Source organism: Aedes aegypti, chromosome 3 (assembly GCF_002204515.2).
Source record: "Aedes aegypti strain LVP_AGWG chromosome 3, AaegL5.0 Primary Assembly, whole genome shotgun sequence".
Taxonomy (NCBI): Eukaryota; Metazoa; Arthropoda; class Insecta; order Diptera; family Culicidae; genus Aedes; species Aedes aegypti.
Window position 1 is genome coordinate 41845660 of NC_035109.1, and position 20595 is coordinate 41866254.

General features: G+C 36.2%; 1 protein-coding gene across 2 annotated transcripts in view; it reads right to left on the reverse strand.

Moving 5' to 3' along the window:
* LOC110678020 (latrophilin-like protein LAT-2) overlaps window positions 1-20595 on the reverse strand; it is a 378663-nt gene that overhangs the window by 62833 nt on the left and 295235 nt on the right. For both annotated transcript variants that reach the window (XM_021850387.1, XM_021850388.1), the window contains exons 6-7: window positions 13860-13997; window positions 4484-4670 (exon numbers count right to left, since the gene is read on the reverse strand). In XM_021850387.1, coding sequence (XP_021706079.1) covers window positions 4484-4670; window positions 13860-13997 — 325 coding nt within the window. The remainder of the gene's footprint in view (window positions 1-4483; window positions 4671-13859; window positions 13998-20595) is intronic.

Below are 20595 nucleotides of genomic sequence, written 5' to 3' on the forward strand. Positions count from 1 at the left end.
AACACTAAGCTGAGAAGCAGGCTCTGTCCCAGTGAAGACGTAATGCCTGGATGAAGATGAAGAACCCGATAATGTTTCCACTTTTTTCCACTTTTCTCTGATGCTGATGACTTTGGCGTGATGGACAATCTTCTCTAGTATGTGCTAATTTGACCAGGATCTTGATACAATGCTTCAATCGTATTCCAAATCATGACGATTTTCCTTTGAGCAGGAAGTCTTCTTTTTCCCTTGCATTCTGGTAAAACCGCATCTTCGGTGGTTCATAGTCTCTCTTTATCAAAATTTGATGAGTCCAGAAAACCAATTTACAAATTTAAATTCTCGTCGCCATTTTGTACAAATGCATCTTGTTTATATATATTAGATATCCTGTCAAATTATCTACATCATGGATTGCTTAGATCGTACAGACGTGCTGAAGGGTAACAATGCATGCACTGTGCATTAGAGTGTCCATTTCCCGGCTATTTTACTCGTCCCGGGATTCAAAACAAAAATCTAAACTTGTCCCGAGAAATCCCAGGATCCCGGGATTTTTGAAATTTTCCATAAAACTAGTATTTTGGTTGAAATGGAAGTTGGAAATCAAAAATACAATGTTTTTTCAAAGAAATTATAAGATAATATAACATTCTAAGATAGTATGACAAATCAAAAAAAGACTAAATACGGGCTTACTAGAGATTTTTTGCAAATTCTTCACTTATGAATGGACGTATGGTAAAAAAATTAAGTCTTAATACTGTGGGCTTCGTGGCCGTGCGGTTAGTGTCGTCAGGCAATGAACGCATCGTGTCATGAGGTGTGGGTTCGATTCCCGCTGCAGCCATTGAAACATTTCGTCAGGAATGTTTCTCGGCTGTACCATTGGAGCATGCTTGTCCGTTGTCTAGTGTTAAGTTACAGTCTGTGCAGCTAAATGGCTGAAGACGGTGTCCGTGTCTTTTAAAACAATTTTCTTCAGACATTTGAAAAATCATCAAAACTTTAGAACAAAAGAAGCGAGAAACGAATATCATGGAAGATATTATAGAATATCATGCTGAAAATTAATTACTGAAAATTATTAACTGAAGTTTAGGTTTACTTTCAAATTTGTTTTCTTAACCTAGGCTTAAAAACGGCTTATGTTGAAGACAGTGATGGAAAGTGGCGAGCATGTCTGCTGAACTGGAACAAAAATAACACAAAACGCTCCCGAGCATCAGAGTGCTGATTTACTCACATTTGTCGTGCTCACGAGTGAATGAAGCTAAAGTGATTCGTGAACGTGTTCGGAGCTGTTCAGAGTCAATTGCGCTTTTGTGAAAAAGCTATTTCCCCTCCAAGATTTCAGGTTTGAAGGGTTTTGACTGCACACTGATAGCTTACTGTCGATTGATTTGTCTATCAAAACCATAATAAATCACACCTTGTTTGTTTACTCGCGAGTAGATGTTGAAATAATTATATGTGTTTTTTACCTAGTAAATTTGCCTTTTAATGAAAATAATAACCCGTTTATTCTCTTTTCTATGATGCTCTTCTATTAATTCAAATAAAGCTTGATCGTGAGGAAAACTGTAATTGATTTTCAATTGAACATTTCGGGAATCCCGGGATTTTAAAACAAATGTCCCGGGAAACGGGAAATCCCAAAATTTGTCAAATCCCGGGATTTTTTGTCCCAGGATGTCCCGGGATGGACACTTCTTCCAAATCAGTCTCCCAGGCATTTTCGAAAACGTTCTCTTGATTGAGAATGTTTTCGAAGTCCTGATTAACTTGAGTTTCCAAGTTAGTAAGCCCAAAATTAAAATTGTGCGCGCTCTCAAACTGCATAGCAAGTTTTTATAAACAAAAAATGGATAAAGACTAGCCCAGGGCTAAAAATCTCATTAATAAAGATAAAAAAAAAAATGGATAAAGATTAGCAAATTTGGCAACATTGCAATCTCATGTTTGATTAAAATAGATTCTTCTTCTTTCTGGCGTTATGTTCCAACTAAGACAAGGCCTCCTTCTCAGATTGGTGTTCTTATGAGCACTTCCACAGTTATTAACTGAGAGCTTTCTTTGCCGATTGACCATGTTTGCATGTGTATATCGTGTGGCAGGTACGAAGACCCAGTCAACATTTTGGTTGGTATAACTTTTGTTATACATCATTCTATATGAATCAATTCAATCGTATAGAATGCACGAAAAGGCTATATACCTACCAAAGTGGAGGCTATATACGTACTTGGCAAGACTTTTTCAGACTTTCTGCGATCAGATATACGATGCCACTGAATTTGGATAAAAATAAAAAAAAAACGTTTCCAGCAAGTCTCTAACACGGGACCTCTGGATCAGGATTCGGACGCCTTACCACTGTACCACCAAGGGTTACATAACTGAAATACGATTTTTTGCTAATATTTTTGCATGTTTCATGTTCAGCGACACCTGTCATGTTGTTTTTTGAGGCTGATCGTCAGTAGATACCAAGTTTGGGCTGCAATTTTTTCTAAGTTTTAGCGATTTCATATGATGCTTTCTGGATTGACATACGATCTGTCAGTTTATACAACTTTGCGCGATTCTATGTTGCACTATTTACGACATTTTTTTCTGTCAACACAGATTGTCATTTAAGAATCGTATTGGGGATTAACTTGTGTTGACATTGATAACGCTTTATTTGGCATCTTGTGCGATTCTGATTTTAGACGCACTAATATGTGATTTGGGATGCACATTCTTATACGATACGTGGTTCACTGGGGATAGTCTGTGCCCTGGGAATCGAGAAAATTTCCTTTACGAAAAGATCCTCGACCAGCGGGATTCGAACCCACCACCCTCAGCATGGTCATGCTGAATAGCTGCGCGTTTACCACTACGGCTATCTGGGCCCCTGATCAAAATAGGTCTTTTGTTTATTAAAATAAAAACCGAGTTGAAAAAAAAATATTGAAAATTAGAAAAATTGTAATATATAATGAAGATCTGACAATTCTGCTTCGAACTTCGTATAGAATGACCCATATATAATTCGTATCAGGTTTATGTAAGTGATGTTTGTTTTGCGTGAATTGTGGTTGGGGATCATCAAATCCTGAATCCTTAATGCAATAAATTTTTTAGAGCTCTATCTCCAAAACTTAAAAAAGATTTATGGAAGTGACAATCATTTCATGTTTGCCTCGTCAGAGAAATAAACCAAAATTTCTTAAAAAAAAAGCAGTTTGACAGTAACATGGAGCAAGAAAGGTAGCGCGTAAAGTACTAGTGATGCTCAATCTAAAAGCCGACTGCATTACGACCTTTTTCCACGTAAGATTTTATCCACATCGGCTTAATCGATAGCATGCCAGCCAGTCGCAGAAAAATCAACCTTTAGTATGATTTAGTCACGCGATCGCGTGACTTTGTCGCATTTTTTTCTCGTTGACACAAAGAACCCCCTAAATGTGGTGGCATATATCAACGACCGCCATTACTCAAATGCGTTGTGGTTGGCTAATTTCGTGCGCCATTAGCCTGGGCTAGATTTAACCTTTGACATTGATGCTACCTATTTTGGTTCCGTTCTGAAAATGTGCAAATAGTCGTTGGTGAGTGAATGCGGATAAAAGGTTAAACTCAAATTTGTCGGGATTTTATTTGGGTCAACATAAAATTGCAGGATGGGAAAGAGTTGGCACAAACTGTAAATAATTGCACTTCTCGAAACAGACCGAGATAGTTTGGTAGAATGTTTATCCCTCATGTACTCAATAGGATGGGGTGTAGACACAAGGTAAAGACAGACTGACCAAGAAGTATTTAAACGCATTCAACACGTGGCTGCACTCAGTGTCATGGTGGTATTTAATTTAAACTACACGTGTCTGCAGAAGATACCCCATGAAATTAGTGAATCCTTTCCCAAAGTAAAGAGTAATGAAAGTAGGGAAAGATGGTTCAGAATGTCAACTTTAGCTCAATTGCATTTTACATAGTAATAACGAAGTCTCAATAGAAACATTTAACGTGTTTTTGTCCCCTTAAACCCTTCTTCTTCTTCTTAGCCTGTTTTTTATCACGCCGATCTGCCATGAAACGGTCTACTTTCTTGCACTGAATTATGCAGTGCGGTAATAGTCATTACGCAACTGAAACCAGTGGTGTAATGATCCATTACGCAATGCTTTTTCATTACGCAACTGTTTTGATGTGCGTAATAAATTATTACAAAACAGTTTTTCAGATATTGTAAAATATTGGTGAATGCATTCTGATATGATTTCTGCTACCCTCAAATGGTCTTCTACGAAATTGCAAAAAACGTTGCAGAACTCGATTTTTACAGCACTCGTCGTAATTATTGAATTCGGCAAGCCTCGTTGGATAAATGTACGACTCATGCTGTAAAAATCATAATTCTGCAGATCCATTTACCCCATAAGAGCATTTTGAAACAATCTGCTCTAACTCACCACATCCCATCCCAGAAGTGTACATATAGACTCACCTTGAAGAACAGTCCGATCTGGAGGCCCCGTTTCTTGACCAGCTTGTTCTTGGCCCGGCTGTCGATTTGCAGTGCTGCGGCAATCTTGACCGCTCCACCACCCTGGCAAGCGAGGTAAAATCCGGCAAACAGAAGCACCACCGCCGGCACCAGAAAGCCCCAGATGTACGCCGAACCTTCCATCAGCCTTACGTTGAAATGTTGATATTGTAGATACATTCCAGTCGAGTCGAGTAAAGTTGAGCCGGGTCCGATGTCCCAACAAAATACGGAGCCGCAGGGCAGGTTAGATGGATGCATGGAATGAAACACGGCAGAAAGAACGGAAAATTAGGGGGAATTTAATTACGGTTTGGGGTAGTTTATTTTTGCTCCGTTTTTCTTTTCGGAGTATCTTTTGGTGGTCGGTCGGTGAGGATTTGCGAGAACCCGCTGGGAAAACAAGTCGAAACAGTGTTATGGCTAGACGGCGACGATGGGCGAGATTTGAATCAATTATGAAGAAGGTGCCTTTGGGATGGATTTAGTGTTGTTCTGGATAACTGGGTTAGATAAAACAGCGTTGGAACAAAAACATCAAAATGGACATTTGTAGATTTTTTTTATACTAATCTCTTGGTGCAAAAACTTTTTTTATATGGATTCATAAACATTTTTGGTTTTTAAAGTTTGAAGTAACGTTGTTGAGCCTTCCTTAGCCGACTGGTTAGAGTCCGCGGCTACAAAGCAAAGCCATGCTGAAGGTGTCTGGGTTCGAATCCCAGTCGGTCCAGGATCTTTTCGTAAAGAAATTTTCCTTGACTTCCCTGAGCATAGAGTATCATCGTACCTGCCAAACGATGTACGATGCGAAAAATGGCAACTTTGGCAAAGGAAGCTCTCAGTCATAACTGTGGAAGTGCTCATAAGAACACTAAGCTGAGAAGCAGGCGCTGTCCCAGTGAGGACGTAATGCCAAACAGAAGAAGAAGAAATTCAATAGAAATTTATTTAAGGTTTAGAAACAAATACAAGAACCTATGAGTGAAACATCACACCATTATAAAAAATATATGTAAACCAAATTATTTTGAAACGAGCTCACCAAATTACATGGAAATAGTCTTAAAGGTCAGGTAGTCTCTTAGATTTAAAACTATCTTTTTAACTTAATAACCTACTAGCAACAACTTAACATCTGTATTTCATCGTAACAGGCTTTGCATTTTTTCATCAATTGACAATGTTGAATCGCATATACAGTGGCGCCATTGTTTTGAGGCGGTGAGCACTGAAAAAAACTACCTTCCATGATCTATTGAAAACAGTTTTTCAATGAAAACCTGTTGACATGGCGACGTTGATTAACACCTAATTTTACCTTTAAAAGGTATAACAAAAATAAAAAAATCGGGCTAAATTTCCGAATAGTCTATGCTTAACTTTTTTCACAAAAATTAAAAATAATGCAAAAATATCATTCTGGTGGTAAAACCTCACTACCAGTTTATCGTGTAATGTACCTACTTCCCGTGCCCAAGAATGAATAATCAGAAGGTTTTAAAAAAACCTAACAAAAGGTGCAGTCCAACTGGTGCCAGTTCAAGAACCTTGCTTTCGTTTCGAGAACTTCTACATAGGTAATCTAGTGGATCCAGTTTTTGTTACTTTCAGCAAACATGAAATGGCAGACTCGCGTGCCATGCCTCCGGCATGCGTGCTTGTTAATAACGCAATCGTTGCTACACTAATTTCTGAGTTAACAACCAGAGATGTATGTGCTGCCCCAATTGAAGTTTTTTTGTTGGTTACGCCAATTGAAAATATGTCGTTCGGTTTATTTACCACACGGCGAACTAGGTTCATGGACAGAAGTTCAAAAGACAATACGTTGAAAACACATAAGGTCAAAAGACAAAAGGTCGAAAATTACTTGCCTGGTGGGATTTTTTTCCTTCTTTGATAAATGGTTTTCAACGTTTTAACCTTTTTTGTTCTTCATCCTTTTGTCCTTTCGTCCCTTTGTCTTACGACGTTTTGTCTTTCGATCTTCTGTCATAGATTTGATGAACTATAGAGAGCTGGATCCTATTATTGACACTTTTGTTTCGCTTCGGCAGTGGGGTTTTTTGAAAGCTACTGAGCTCATATTTGGCTACAATATACGTCGTACTAAAGCGCTTCTTATTGCAAAGTTTCAGACAATTCGGCCGAGAAAAACCCCCCATGCCAAAGTGAACCATGGAAGTGCCCAAGTAGCTCTGCACCCTATATACTCAATAAAGGTAATCGACCTACCTTCATGGTATCTGCTAGAGAAGAAGAGATATAACGCTGTGCTCAAACAGAATCAGTCACGAGTTGATCAAATGGCATGTATCAGACGAGGAAGAATCTGACCATCGCTAAATCTTCTTTTAAGATCTGAATGAAACTTCGTTTTGATAATACCGTGTCTATTAACAAGGAACTTTATGTCGAATCGGTTGCTAACAAATGGATAATCTCAAATCATTATATATAAATCACTATATTCTATGTGTTCACGAAGCATCTACGGATGAACTGAATGTCTTATCATGTGGTTATGAAACTCAGGCTTCTTCTGGCAGTACCGTAACTACTGAGTCTATTCAATGGGAGCAGGTGGGATTTATCCTGTTCAGCTTCAGATAGAATTTCAATTTATCAAACATTTATTTTGAAGGAAAGTCTGGTTTGGAAACAATCCTCCTTGCGTGTATCCTTGCATAATGGAGGTGCTAACGTGTATTTTTGTTGACATATTAAAAGCAGCAATTACAAATTAGATTTATGAAATGCTTTAATCCCAACATCTCTTCTCGACATTGCCTCAAAAAGTTAAAATGTTTGCGGATGCTCCCAAGGGGGAGTCACAATTTTTGTGCAATCTTGAAGCAAACACACACTCTGTGGTTTCCGCTTTAGGTGACTTGGAACAACATTTTTAAGTGATCCTTCAATTGCTTAAAACCTTCATTACAAGAAATTTTTCACACAATTCCCTTCATGGGAAGATTAGACATCTGTCTATTTGGAAAGAAGTATGGTCAGCTGTCCTCTCTCGATAGCTGTAATTCGATACTTCCCCTAACTCAATGGAATATAAGATCCCTTCAATTCAGTATACCTTGATTAGAATTTTCAGCAAATCTGAGCTCACCAGTCGTTTTCTATTTTTAAGTTCTCAAGCTTAAAAAAAAGTTTATTGATATAAGTCCATAAATTCAAAAGAAATTTAAAGTATTTAAATGGGTTTTCATTAATCGTTATAATCGAAAGAAATATACCATCAAAACTTCAAAGTTGGCTTGTTAATTTAGTTGTAACCCCTGGGAGAAGTTTCAAATGAAAAAGTTGACAAAGTTTTGCGTTTTGCACTTTTTGGGCGTAACGATCCATGCCAATTCAATACCAAAATTTTTATTTTTGATCGAAATATCATTTTTTGCTTTTCGAAATCGATATAAACACGTTTCGAGCAATGATTTTGTTTTTCGCAAATTTATAAATTTTGGCTTCTGATTTATCGGTTTTTTATATTTTTGAACATCAATATCCTATTTTAGTTTTTTTAACCCTTTTCTGGATTCTTATTTTCGAAAATGATGCAAAATTCTGGTGTTTGCAATTCTTTTGAATATATGATTTCAAATTTCTATCTGAAATATTTTTCATTTTCCGTGTAACGAACGGAATGACAGTTTTGGGATACATTCAATACCACCAGACTGTATTTCTGTGATAGGTTGGTTGTAGAATAAATTAAAAAAAGAATTACACATTAAGTAAGAATTAAGCATTTGTAGGGCATAAATTTATCAATTTTTCAAACATGTTTCTAAAATACAAAACTATATTAATTATCACAAAAAACTTTCCTGGTTTAAAACACACATAGTTCAAGGTTTAAGTCAAAAACAAAATAATTTGGATTTTCGAGCTACAAAAAATACACAAAAATCCAAAGGGTACCGCGTCTAAATGCGGGGTTGGATATTAGAGGGTTAATATTAAACAGATCAATGAGGCATTCAACCCGAGCAAAGTTGAATAGCAAAATGATAACAAATCTTGTTACCTGGTTATCATCATCTGATAACTGATTTTGTTATCACCTTGGCTGAATTAACAGCCAACATAACAAAAATGAGAACTAAAATTTGTTTGTCGGATAACAAAGTAATAGTAAATTATGTTATCATTGAATTCAAGTTGATAACTTAATTTGCATCATCATATATTTTTTAATTTCATGATCATAAATCAAGGAAAATTTTTGAGAGATGAGTATTTTGGATTAAACTTAGGCTTCAAAAATTTTTACAAAATTTTGTATGACGAAAAGTTAAATTTGTTTATTAGCACATGCATTATAAAAATGTTATGGGACATAACATATTTTGTTATCAACCTGCTATCAAAAATGTCTGTCTTGGACACAATGATAACAAATTTTGTTATCATTCGGTTATCATTGATAACATAATATCAAAATGATAACAGCGATAATAAAAGTTGTTATCATATTGATATCATCCAGTTATCCGACTTTGCTCGGGAATACCGTAAGAAATTCAAATGTTTGCAATGACAAACTGCATTTACGTGCCGCAAAAATCTTTAACAATTAACTGATTTTTCATAGACTCAAGCGCTATAAGGCTTTACCCGAGCAAAGTTGGATAACTGGATAATATCAAATTGATAACATCTTTTATTATCGCTGATATCATTTTGATATTTGTTATGCGTGTGTTATAAAACAAAGTTGACTTTTCGTCATGCAACATTCTATTAAATTATTTGAAGCGTGAGTTAAATCCAAAACAATCATCTCTCAAATTTTTTCCCTCATCTATGGCCATAAAATTCAAAATCATTCGATGATGCAAATTTAGTTATCAACTTGAACTCAATGATAACATAATTTACTATTACAGTCGACTCTCCACATCTCGATGTTCTACATCTCGATATCTCTCCCTATGTCGATGATTTCATAAGTCCCTTCAGTCTGCATACATTTTCACTCTCCATATCTCGATATCCTCCTTATCTCGATATCTCCTTATCTCGATGTGTTTCTGTTGATTTTTCTTTCTCAATTTTCTCTCCATATGTCGATATGACCAATATCAAAGGTAACTAGACCAAAGTTTTGGGATTCAAAACAAATTAGGAGGGCAAAATGACGTCTGTTTGTGTACTACTTTGTACACATTGTACGGAGTTTCAGAACTCAGTACAATCTACCTTTAGGAGTTGAGGATCATCCTTTTAGTTGAGAACTAGGCCGGTAGGGGCGCTTTTTTTGACTTGTACTATATGAACCATGAAGGATACGTATGCAAAACTTTGTAATATATATCTTTAGATCCTGATGTTTTGGAAGGTTGGTGTCTTCGGAAGAGTTGTTCAGTAGCTCAAGGGCTGACATGTTGTGGCCATTCTGATGCGGTAGCAACGCTAGTGGACATCGAATTTTTGTTTTGCGGATAGCTCAGTAGCATGACCACTTAGAAAGATGGCGTCTTTGACATTGTTGTTCAGTATCACAAGGGCTAACATTATTTAAGCCAAAAGTTTAGAAACTTTGCCACTAGGCGGCGCAATACAAAAATTCAATGCTCACTAGCGCCGCCTGATGGCGTAATTCCGTATCAGAATGACCACCGCATGTTAGCTCTTGAGCTACTGAACAACTCTTCCGAAGACACCAACCTTCCAAAACATCAGGATCTAGAGATATCATATGTTACAAATTTTGCATTCCTATCCCTCATGGTCATATAGTGCTAGTTAGAAAAAGCGCCCCTACCGGCCAAGTTGTCAACAACAAGGATGATCCTCAACTCCTAAAGGTATATCGTACTGAGTTCTGATACTCCGCCGAAAACAGCACTGTGCTATCTCTTAACGCATACATGATATTCAACAACACCCCCAAACTAATGAAATCCCATAAGCCCTGGGTATCCTATAACGCTCTAGTGTGTCTTATAGGAGTGCACGTCAACGTCAACCCCCAATCATGTGTCTAATAGTAGACCTGACTGATTGATTCAATTTTGCTATAGTAGATTCAACCTGGGAGGGAGAAACCAATACAAAATTTCTGTACGTCATAGTGAGCCGAGATTCCGCTGTCACGAACTGTCACTGTGAGCCCAGATCTCAAACATTGTACTAACATGAAAAAAGCGCGTAACTGATTAAAACGCATTTTCGTATTTCTTCAAAAGTGATAAAAATCGAATAAAAATCAACTCATGCACATAACGCAAGTAATGTCACGTGAGCACCGTTTAATCTGATTGAACATAAAGCATTGAAAAACGCATCGTTTTACTTTTTCCAATGAAAATGAATATTTAGTGCATAGAAAACTCGCGAAGACGGTCTTCTTTTTCTGTGATTGCTGAGTTTTTTTCTTATTCCACTTTGTGTTTATACCAATTATGCGCATGCTGTTCAAATCCTCACATGAACCTCTCAGCAAAAAATGATTGAGTTTGCATCACATCGAATCATAAATAGCCGTTTGAGTGAAATTTCATGCCAGCAAACGTAGCAGACATTAGAAATAATTAATCTTCTGCTTAGATTTATCAGCAACTTTGGAAAAAACTGCTCCGCCGACTGAGGTTTTCAATAACAGTTTACTTTGAACACAATACTTTTCACTTTTTCAGCCATAAAAACGGTGGGCTGCATTTGACGTTTCGTGAGAGGGGAATCTGGGCTGCATATGACGTTGATATTTTTCCTCTTCGCGAGTCTCTCTCAGGAAGAAACATACTGTCTGTTTAGAAGTAACAATAATATGCTTGCTACTATTGAATCCAGGCATGATAGAGCAACTATCAGAATAGTTATGTCAATTTTTCAAGACTTTTCTTCGTGCAGTACATAGTTTAGGGACAACCAAGAGGACAACTAGATGAGCCATAACAATATTTTTTGAATAAAAATACTGTTGGGTAGGAGTTATATTATATTGTACTGTGTTATATAATATTGTTATACAATCAAGTCTCCTTTAGTCGATATCCTTCAAACTTAATGTAATTGGCGAATCAATCAAGCATGCCTTCAACTCATAACATGTCGATACGTTCCTATTTTCAGTATTTATCGATTAAGGGAGAGCTGACTGTATTGTATCACATTTTATTATATTATTTTAAATCATACTATATTATATTGTATTATTATAAATTCTTCATTATATTATATCATGTTGTATCATATTACATAATATTGCTCTATATGCACCATATATTGGGAAGGGAGGGAGCATCAGGGCATCATTGAAGTTACAACTGGACAATGAAGTGGAGTGCCAATCGGAGTCAGGAGGAAAAGTGTTAGTCGTTCGCGTCTAGTACTTTTCTCTCCAACAGTTGTAAAAGATTTGACGCGCCCTTCTTCTAACAAACCTTTCCGTGGACTCGACAAGTGTTGCAAATTCTAATACTCAATCTGTTGGATCATATGGCTGAAAGGAGATTCTCTATTTCCCGCGGGTTTCGCGTAAGTGTTTCTGCTTACGGGTCCGCCACCCCCCGTTTGGCCCTTCATACAGCGGTATGTTGAATGCAGATTGGTAATAAAATTTGACCTTACTGTTGAGTGGAGCCGCATGCAGAGCAAGACTCAAGCAAGGATTGGTGGCTACCTACATACATACATACAAAAATACTGTTGGGTAGGAGTATTTGGGACCCTTTTCAGCAAGAAACTACACCAAATGTTGAATCCAGAAACGCTAAAAGCTATATTTGATCATTTAATAATAAGTATTTGCTATCACATAACAATAAAGTTACTCACACTGGTCAGATCCTTCTCCTTAAAAACTCCAACCAACTGACACCAAAATTCAATGTGTGAATCAAACTGTAATTATTTTGATGAATTACATATTTTACTTTTTTTTCCAGTATATTTTAGTTCATACTTTACAGGCACGATCTTTATTACCCTGCAACCTATGGTGGACCAAATAATTCCTGATAACCGGCAGATTTAGGCAAATGATTACAACGCTAATAGCTGCAGCAATGGAAGCAACACTATACACGCCTATCTCTACAACAGTTCGATGCGACTTGTCAGAGATATGGATATTGTTGATGGTCTCTTTCACCACTCATAGGGTACGGCGCAAGTTACCGCAACATTTAACGTTCAACGCTTCGTCATCGTAATCATCGTCATCATCCAAACTTGACAAGCAGTTTTTCTGTTCAAAACTGAAAATTATTCGATGAAAATGTGTTCACTGTGTTGCGGTTGGAAAATAGAATACTGTGAACACTTTTTCCTGTAAATTTTCTTGTTTTTGAACGAGAAAACTGCTTTTGAAAATTCTGAAATTAATGACGGATCCTGCCCCCTTAATATCACAAAATTGGCTCCGAAAGGTCCTATTGAGCCTAAGAAAAAACATTTGATTGTTCTAGACTTATGTGTGCAGTTTGTCATTGAAAACATTTGAAAACGTTTAACGGTATTACAATGCCTCATTGATCTATTTAAAATTAATGGTTTTGGTGGTTACGCTCAAAAAGGGCGTAAATGAAAAATTTGTCAATATTTTCATTCGAAACTCCTCCCGGAGCTTACAAATATTCAATCAAACCAACTTTGAACCAAGTTTTTATGGTATAAGAAAGCTCTCAGTAAATAACTGTGGAAGTACTCATTAGAACACTACGCTGAGTAGCTGGCTCTGTCCCAGTGGGGAAGTTAATACCAAGAAGAAAAAGTGGTACCAGAAACATAAGAAACATTTGCTCATTACTCAAAGACGGCTGCACCAAATTGCTTCATTTTTTCAAAACATACTCGCATTAATATATCATTCCGTGGAGTGATATCCGAATACTATAAAAAGTCTGTTGCCTGACATATTTACGTGCGTTATGGCTACGCGTCGGTCTTCAAAGAATTTTGGAATATCTCCGGATACAGATGATCAATTGTCAAATCAACACATATTCTTAAACTAAAAGAGTCAAAAATATCGAGAAACAAAAAAGTTTTCGCGATCTGAATATTTTTTAGCGGTAAAAAATGATGCTGCCGGTAGAGGGATTAATAATGAACAATTTGCTTTAGGTCAAACCCTTTCTTCATTATAAACTCTTAAGCTTTATTATTCTGCGGCAATCACATGAATCCTTATTACACCAATGAATATCAATTTCGCATGAATACCTATCAACCAAACAATTACCGTTAAATGCCAAACGAATTAGCCGCATTTCCAGGACATGCCCAACTAATATCGAAAAAGCACGTTTTCCTCTCCGACCACCAAGGACAGTCTCGTATCCTCACCGAATCCCTCTGCTGGAGAAAAACTTACCAACAATGACTATCGCCGTTCAGGTCGTGCACGATTTGTGCGATGACTTGTGCCCCGGTGATTTTCACGTCCCGCTCTTTGTACTTGAAGGCGGCGGCCACACCCAGCATTAGCAGTGGAAAGCCCCACGAAAGCAAGCTGTGGACGAGAGAGAGAGAAAAGGAAAAAAACGCACCTATTATTAGCGGATCACTTCCACGCTGTGATACGGCGATTCAAAACACGACACCGCATTGCACGAAAACCGCACAAGAAGAGCTTCTTTTTTCTTAAAAAAAAGGAGACTCCCCTGTGACTTTGGCGGTGAAATTGTGTTTCGGTAAACCTAACGATGGCGAGCTTGAAAGTTGAAGAGAATTTCCAGCCCAAAAAGTAAAAGTAAAAAGTATCAACCCAAAAGGAATTGTGTGAGTCGATAGTTATCCGATATAATACTTCCCATCACAATTTTAATACACTTAAAGTAGCCTATTTGTCAATAGACCCGATTAAACAAGGAATTATATGATTTTAAAAATAAAAACTCAAAACCGGTACCTTTGATTATGAGTATTGTGTGGTCTTTTGATTCCATTGCATGCTCCTGCGGAGCGACGAAATCAAAATCAATCGTGTTCGGTTCGTGTTGTGCGAGCGCAAAGAGATATTCGTGTGCTGTCGAGGATGGATTGCCAAATGGTGCGCTCGTTTCATGCTTATGATAAAACATTTTTAAGTTATATTCATACAATCGAAGGATGGTTTGTCACTACAAGTGTCGACATTAAAAAAAAATTTCACAATGATTTGTTTACTAAGCAATTTTATTCTGATAAGCTTTGTTATTTCCTGTAATCAAAAATCATTTCTAAAATTATGTTTGATAGGTCCATTTCAATGAGAATGAATGAAATTTTCATATAAAATTTCTTATCATAAAGCAACTGATACATGCATAAAGTTTCGTTCCTTTCGAAAAATGTAACGTCTACTCGATTTGCTTTTAAAGCTGGAAATGCTGTGAAGCGAAAAATCGATTTCTGTCGGATGATGAAAAAAGCGTGCGCGTAATTCACTGCACGCGGCAACTCTCATTTCATCCTGCCACCCATCGTATCAGGAAAAATATCGACACTTTGCCTGACTGTGATGATGACTGACGCTGACGACGGGGAGCAAGATCTGACCGGAGGGGATGATAAAAAAAAGAAACGAGTCAGATGTTTCGCCGTTTTTATTATCACTTTCCACTTCGTTCCCGTCATAAAACTGTCATTAGAGTCGTGGAAAGGAAAAGTTTATTGGTTTATAGCCTGCTGTCGGATGGTTTCCGTTTTCACAGCTTTTCCCGCTATTCATTGAGCTCTGAGTGAGAAGGGGGAATGCAAGCCGTATAGTAAAAGTATATTCAATATCAAACATTAATTCATTTGAATCATATTTCTCGCATAATTTATGACAAACGCCCTAATACCATTGATAATTTTACTGTTTCTGAGCATATGAATAAATTTACAGTTTGTTCTAAAATATCTGCAGTACAGAAAATATCACTCTCTATATCCTAGTGGTGATGGTTTGGAAGTTTTTTTTCATTCGTTTGCTCAGAAACAACGATCTGCACAATCGGAAATCAATGGATTTTACTGCGTAGTCATAAATTATGAGAGATTTGTTTCAACAAGCAAGAGGTAAGCTTTACTGTGATTCATTTCAATGCTCCCATGTTAATTCTACTTAAAACTTGAAGTGAGATTAGATTTGTTTCTCATGAACGCTTGGTTTAGAAACAAATCCAAACAGTCTGTCCCGTCACGGCAGAAAGCAAAGAAAGAACTTCTCTGGAGAATTTCCAAAGAAATCACTTAAACTGTTCCAGGAGATATGGTTTGAGATATTTTAGAAGACGATGAAGTAGGGTTTAGACGACACAATTACTAATAAATTTCTAGGGGAATCTTTAGGCCAACCGTAGAAAAATTTCTGGTGAATTTTTTAGGAATGTTCTATGAAAAGTTCCTTGATGGCTTAAAATCAAAATCTGGAAAAGATATTGAAAAAATCTCAGAAAATTTGATAATAATATAATTTTGAATATGGTTGAAACCCTCAACTATTCATATAAGTAAACGGAGTATTTTATGGATACGTACCGATGTTCAAGGTCCTTTATGGACTCCATGGAATTTAGGCCAAAGGATCTACCTTTGGCCTTTCTTAGCCGAGTGTTTAGAGTCCACGGTTACAAAGCAAAGCCATGCTGAAGGTGTCTGGGTTCGATTCTCGGTCGGTCCAAGATCTTTTCCTAATGGAAATTTACTTGACTTCTCTGGACATAGAGTATCATCGTACCTGCCACACGATATACGAATGCGAAAATAGCAACTTTGGAAGTGCTCAAAAGAACACTATGCTGAGAAGCAGGCTTTGTCCCAGTGAGGACGTTAATGCCAAGAAGAAGAAGAAGATCTACAAGCGTAAGCAGTCATATAGTGATGGTTTTAAATATTGGCATAGACTCTCAACTTTGTTCTTACTTAAACGAGAGTATTACGTTAATTTATAAGGATGTTTTTGGTCCTTCAAGAACTCCATCCAATATAGGTCTCAGAAACATCAGCGTAGTGCTCTATTGACAATTTTTAGTTTCACCCAGAGCCTCTACCATTCACATAAGTAAACAGAGTGTTGTTTTGATTTATTACGATGTTCTTGATCTTACAATGACTCCCTGCACTACAGGAATAGAATTCCATGAGCTGCACAATATCAACTCATATCATATTCATAAAAGTAATTGTTTTGTAAACTGAAACTATAGGTTTCATGAGGAAAGTTGTCATCACGTTCAAGTGTGTGATTATAAGGGAAATCAAGTGTGTGATTATAAGTGAAACTCAGAGGAAAACAGCATGCACTCTGTCCTGGAAATAACCAGAATCTGGGTGTAAATTTTCCTAAATGTGTAATATTTCCATGTACATTTAAATCAATCTGTAGAGCGTGTGCAAGTTTTTCAGGGGAAAACAAAAACAAACCGTGCATGACGAGCGTATGCAAGTGTTTATGTGTTCAAATGTCGCTAAGCTCTATACGCTGAATATTCTGTCAAAAATAATTCAAATAAATTGATTGACAGCTAGGTCATTCAATATGTTTTATTTATGACTAGTGGTCCCGGCAAACTTCGTCTTGCCACCAAGTAGGCTGTTGAAATACGCTATGGATCGTCCCATACAAAATGACAGTTCCGTTCACTTTCATTTTCCCTACTTTCCGGTGAATATCCTGGGATTTTCTACATACAAACACGTCGGAACTCTTGAGGAACAAAACGGAGAAATAATCATTCAAGTACGTTGACCCGTTCGTAAGCCATTTCGTGACATACAAACACCACTCCATTTTTATTTATATAGATTTAGCTATAGCGTAAAATTATGTAAACAAAGCGATGCAACATTCTTCAAAAGAAGACGTTCTGCGTACAATATTTTGGATTTTGTTAGCCATGTTTGATATAATAGCTGTGTTTGTAGAATGGGGTGGTCCATTAATTACGTAAGACAATTTTGACGGTTTTTCAACCCCCCCCCTCCCCCCTTGGTAAGATTTTTCGTATGAAAATTAAAAATAATTTGTAAGACGCGTAAGAAATTTCAAACCCTCCCTCCCCCCATAACCCCTTACGTAATTAATGGACAACCCCAATGTATCATTGAATAATACTTTACAAATGGCTTTACATGATCAAAGCCAAAAATACGTTACGATTTCTATTTTATCTATTCTCTGTTTTTAAAGCTTTATTTCGCCATACCGGAAAAACACAACTGCTTTTCCATTGCTTACTATTACACAGCTGTTCTACCGCCTACTCAATTCAATTCAGTTCAAGGCAAGTTATTTTCTACATATCGCAAATCTAGAGATGTTCATTTTAAACACAACGCAACATAACGCAGATATGTGCAAAACTGATGAGAGGGACTTCAAGAAATGAGCACCATTTACAAACAAGCAGCGACAAAAAAAAAACTCAAAATCCAAAAGCTGCTCTTGATTGAGTTATGTGGAAATAAGATTTTTATTTGCACTAATATTTGACAGTATGGTAAAGTCGTGCACATACTTTCTGGGTCACCCTGTAATTGTTCCGGGTCATTTGGCCGATCGTCATTTATCCAAATGCCGTTTGGCCGAAATTGAAAACAATGGTGAACTACAGTGAGCATAAACTTGTAATGAATTTAAAAGCTGAATTTCAAAGGACTTATTCAGCTTATTCTTAATCTAAGAAATAGTCTTCGGCACAGATTGCAAAACATCCTAAATGCAAACAGTTTTCCACTTCTCCGCTAGCGGTAATAGGTGCCAGCAGAGGTTTTCGCATCGCGTTTGTAGTCAGCTTTTGACAGTAACTGAAACAGTCTTCGACTTATTCGTCCTTCAGCAGGATCAGTTTGCTTCGATTCCTGGAATCGTCATGAGTAAATTATTTTATAGTTTCAGCAACCAGAAATTTTGGCCTCTTCTTTTCACACAGGAAAATGACATCTTACCTAAGTTAACCCTTGTGCTTAAAAATATGCTTTGAATAAACTCTCTATGAACGTACTTTAAGTCTCAATTCCAATAGCTATGAAAAATATGTTTCTCTTGGAAGCATGGCCTATGACAAAGAGAAGGATAAATCTCTTATGAAAATGGAAGCAAATGTAATGCAAATTATAATTAAATCAGTATAACTCTAATAAACTGCCGATGACTTAAAGAAGGTATAATTTCCAACCAAAATATAAGAGCTAAATTCTTGTCAATAGTGATGAAACCAGTAATACTCGAAAGAATAGTCTTGGTGAAAAGAAGGATAAATTTCTGATTAAACCATTAAAAACACTTAAAACCCTAGCACACCATTGGTAATTCAGAGACGAATCAATCCTCAGCTTAGAGTCTTGACGCGATATGTGGAGTTCACAACTTCGTCCTGAATTAACGGATTGATTTTATCATTCTCTTGGAACACTTAAATGTATAGCGACAAATATGATGTGTAGTCACATCATAAAAATCAACATATTAATTATCTGATCAGACATTGGGCCACACTTAAGAACCCTACACATCAGGGGATTTTTTTTATTTCCGTACGGATTTGGGCCGAAAGGTCTCAGATTTTCATAAAACTTTTTCCACAGGCAGTGCTCATCAATATATGATTAAAAAAAAATGAGAAACATTCAGGGTCGCTTCTTTTCCCGGAAAACTCTGTTGGAATTTTTTTGTTTTCCCCTGACACTACTTACTTTGAAATATCATAACTCAAGAACGAAGCATCATAGAAACAAAGTTTTTTTTTACAAAAATGAAAGCAAATTTTCTCAGAAATAAAAAAAATATATTTACTAGAAAAAGTTTTCCACAAAATTTTCCACCGTTGCTAAAATTCGTAAAGAAAAGCCGGAAAAACTATGCTCCAACTCGTAAAAATTTTCAAAAAAATATTTTTGAGAAGATAATTTCATGAGCTTTAATCGCTGAAATTTTTGAAATGTACTTTTTTCCGTTTATGAGTTATGGCCAATTTTGTAAAAAAATGTGCCATTATGAGCCTTTTATTTGAAAAATCATAACTCAAGAAAGAAGCATCGTAGAAACAAAGTTTTTTTTATGAAAATGAAAGCAAATTTTCTCAGGAATAAAATTATATATTAACTGGAAAAAGTTTTCATCAAAATTTTCCACCGTTGAGAAAATTCGTAAAGAAAAGCCGGAAAAGCTATGTTCCAACTCGTGCAAAATTTTCAAAAAAATATTTTTGAGAAGATTATTTTAAAAGTGTTAATCACGAATGGCTAGAGATGCTAGTTTAAGAAAGTCAGCAGAAATTAATAAAGCCAAACAATTTTTCGACTGGGCTGTAGGTGAAAGACCAATTTAAAAAAGATAGGGAATTTATCTATGCAACTGAAAATGACTATTCAGAGGCTGAAAAATTTCTTCAGGAAAGATTTTCTAACCTTGTTCCAATTCCTGGAACAACAAAATATCATTCATTTATACCAAAAGACGAACGAAGCATTTTTGCTAGTGAATTCTCAGATGCACATGAAAACCAAGAAAATACAGCATGCTTTGTTCTTAATAATACAAAGAAACGAAAATTTTCTGGTGTTAGCAACCAAAGACAATCTTCCCGGTTGAAAAAATAGATAGTATTAAGATGAAAATGTAAGTTATATACTGAATAATTGAATAAATAAAATTAAAAAAATTATAATGATAATCTTATTTATTCCATTCCTTTTTTCAGTGTAATGAAAAATTGAGGCAGAAACAGTTTTTTTCAGTTTTTCTTAGCGGTGTAATTTTTCATGAAAAATATCATCCATTCCGACTTATTTAAAACCAATCCCATATAATTTTTTCAGATGTTTTAGAAAATTTGCAATTGCTTTGATAAAAAATCTTTGTTTTTCCAATGTTTCGATTGAAATATGGGTTTTCAAAGAAAAGGCTTATATGGTCATTTTGCACAAAATTGGCCATAACTCAAGAACGAAAAATAAGTACATTTCAAAAATTTCAGCGATTAAAGCTTATGAAATTACCTTCTCAAAAATATATTTTTGAAAGGTGTCCACTAATTGGAACATAGTTTTTCCGGCTTTTCTTTACAAATTTTCTCAACGGTGAAAAATTTTGTGGAAAACTGTTTTCAGTTAATATTTTTTTTATTCCTGAGAAAATTTGC